Genomic DNA, 2,500 nt, shown 5'->3' on the forward strand with positions numbered 1-2,500 from the left:
AAACTATTTGCCTATGACATGTAAAACCATTACACAATTCGGCTGTTGAATTGCTCCGCTGTCATAGCCAACATGTGGCTCTCAACGGAATCCTTTCATCTCTAAAACTGGAGTGCGCTACGGCAGTGTTCTTGGCCCCCTATTCCTAATCTTCATCAATTATTTATTTGACTCTGAAAAATCCTCTTTATCTAAACGCTGATGGCTCCAACCTCTTATTTGACATTCCTCTTCCTTAGATAGGCAGGATGCAGCTTCTTCCCTCTTTAGACTTTGACAAAATCACAAGCTGGTAAACATTTGGAATACATCTTTCAATCAAGACAAATGCCACACTCTCACTCTCCTTCAAATGGCCATCTGGCAAACCTTCCCGTTTAATGTCTTAACAATCCTGTTGATGAAGTTGTCACTCAAACGTTTGGGTCTCACATCGGCCACGATCTTTCTTGGGCAACCCACATTTCAAAGTTGACCTACAAAGCCAGGTGCACACTGGGCATTCTCTGTCATGCATCCTCCTTTATTGGCACTCCTGAACTCTTATCCACCTACAAGTCCATCATCCACAGCCTGATGGATTACTGCTCTCCATTTTGGGCTGGCATCCCTGCCTCACACCTTGCTCAGCTTGATGTCCTGGAAACCAAGACCTTCAAGATCATGAACACCTTCCATCAACATGAACACCTTCAAGAACACCTTCCATGATGAGACTGAATCTATGGGCCAATAACAGTGCAATCACAGACAGTTCGGTGGTCTGTCTCCTCACACCTACTTTCTGGTTTGCACCCTCTGCTCTTTCTTTGCTTTCCCTCTCACTCCCCCAGGGTTTCCGCAGTGCACATTAGGTCCACCATCATACCCCTTCTGGTGAAACTCCCAACATCCAATCGCTTCTCACTTCCATCATTCAGTACTCTCTTTTCCCACCTGTGGAACCAACTTCCACATTCTCTTTAATGTCATTCTTTCCTCCAGGTCTTCAAGATAGCTGCTCATCACCATTTCTGATCATTCCCCATCCAAACCCATGTTCTTTTCTACCCTTGTTACCCTCCAATCCCCCCACCCCTCCCCCAAAGTCCAGCACCTTCCAAATTTACAGTATTTCCTTCCTGAGAGTTTGCTTTTGTGTCCATCTTGTCCACCACCTGCATCCTCCTCTACCCCTCATTCTTACACACATCCTTTATCCATCTCCATCTGTTTTGTCCCTCGGTCCTGCTGTGGTGTTTCCTGGCTCTAGTTCTCTGCTGCTCCTTTTGTTATGTTGTGTCGTGATCCGTTCTGTTCTTGCTCTTCCACAAGCCTCGACTTTGTACACAGGAACCCCAAAAACAACATACTGATCAGATAATATAATAATGATAATGAGTTTTGTTGTTATGTTCACCTTGCAGTGTGCTCTCATGCACAATTTTGAACTCTTCCTCGCCATCACTATACTCCACTGTCACATGCAGCTCATAGGGAGAGTTTGGCAACAGATCTCGCAGTAAGAGGCTGGTCTCGGAGCCGTCCAACTTCTTCATCTGTCCAGCCAAGCCCCTAAATCCACCTTCGTTGACTGGTCCATATAATAAGTGATAGGCCAGTACATCATCTCTGGGTCTGTTCCACTCGACTAACATGGTATTTGCTGTGGGGTTACGAATCGTGACATCAAAGGGTATCTGTGGTGTCATTTCTGAGGCAAAGGGAGAGAGAGAAAGAAAGAGAGAGATGTATGAAGAGATAATACTGGGAAACATCCTTCATATTGTTTAAAATTTCTGATCTCCTGGAGCTCGTTGTGCACTCAGAATTATGGCTGGCCATGCATGAACTCTGATTTTGAAAATCGTCATAGGCCAAGCATAAGTCTTGCCATGTTTGTCAAATTATATTCAAAGAGCTATCATGTGAATTGGAACAACTTCAGCATCTTTTTAAAGCCAAGAAAAGTTATCGACATTTCTCTTGTGTTTATTCTGTGGAAAGGGAATGAAAGAAAATGGAAACAAAATAATAACAGAAGCGGAAGCCTGGAATTGTGCAAGAAGCAATAACACTCAATACCTCAGTGGCATGAATATATAGTACAGTACTCAAAAACCCTTAAACCAGTATACTGTGGAGTATTTCATTCCATTGCAGGACAAAGACCTTTCTCAGCTCATGTCAAGGGGTATTTGGGGAACTCACCACACATGCCAAGTGCAGGTTCATGAGATCATCAGCATGAGCAGTATGAATAAAATCCACATTAGTCAGTAGAGAAAGAAACAAGTCTTTAAGCACTCAACCAATCAACCAGATGTGTGTTTGTGTATGTGTGTGTGTATATATATATACATACATATATATATATATATACATATACATATATATATATATATACATATACATACATATATATATATATATACATATACATATATATACATATATACATATATATATATATATATACATATATATATATATATACATATATACATATATATACATATAT

At 41.2% G+C, this 2,500-nt stretch overlaps 1 protein-coding gene across 3 annotated transcripts in view; it reads right to left on the bottom strand.

Moving 5' to 3' along the window:
- LOC147028351 (collagen alpha-1(XIV) chain-like) overlaps positions 1-2,500 on the bottom strand; it is a 236,291-nt gene that overhangs the window by 179,407 nt on the left and 54,384 nt on the right. For 2 of the 3 annotated variants that reach the window (XM_085878672.1, XM_085878671.1), the window contains exon 10: positions 1,400-1,693. The exons of the other annotated variant lie outside the window; for it this stretch is intronic. In XM_085878672.1, coding sequence (XP_085734798.1) covers positions 1,400-1,693 — 294 coding nt within the window. The remainder of the gene's footprint in view (positions 1-1,399; positions 1,694-2,500) is intronic. 3 annotated transcript variants of the gene reach the window in all.

Source organism: Eptatretus burgeri, chromosome 4, assembly GCF_056783735.1.
Source record: "Eptatretus burgeri isolate ZD-2024b chromosome 4, Ebu_testis_v1, whole genome shotgun sequence".
In the NCBI taxonomy this organism is placed as follows: domain Eukaryota; kingdom Metazoa; phylum Chordata; class Myxini; order Myxiniformes; family Myxinidae; genus Eptatretus; species Eptatretus burgeri.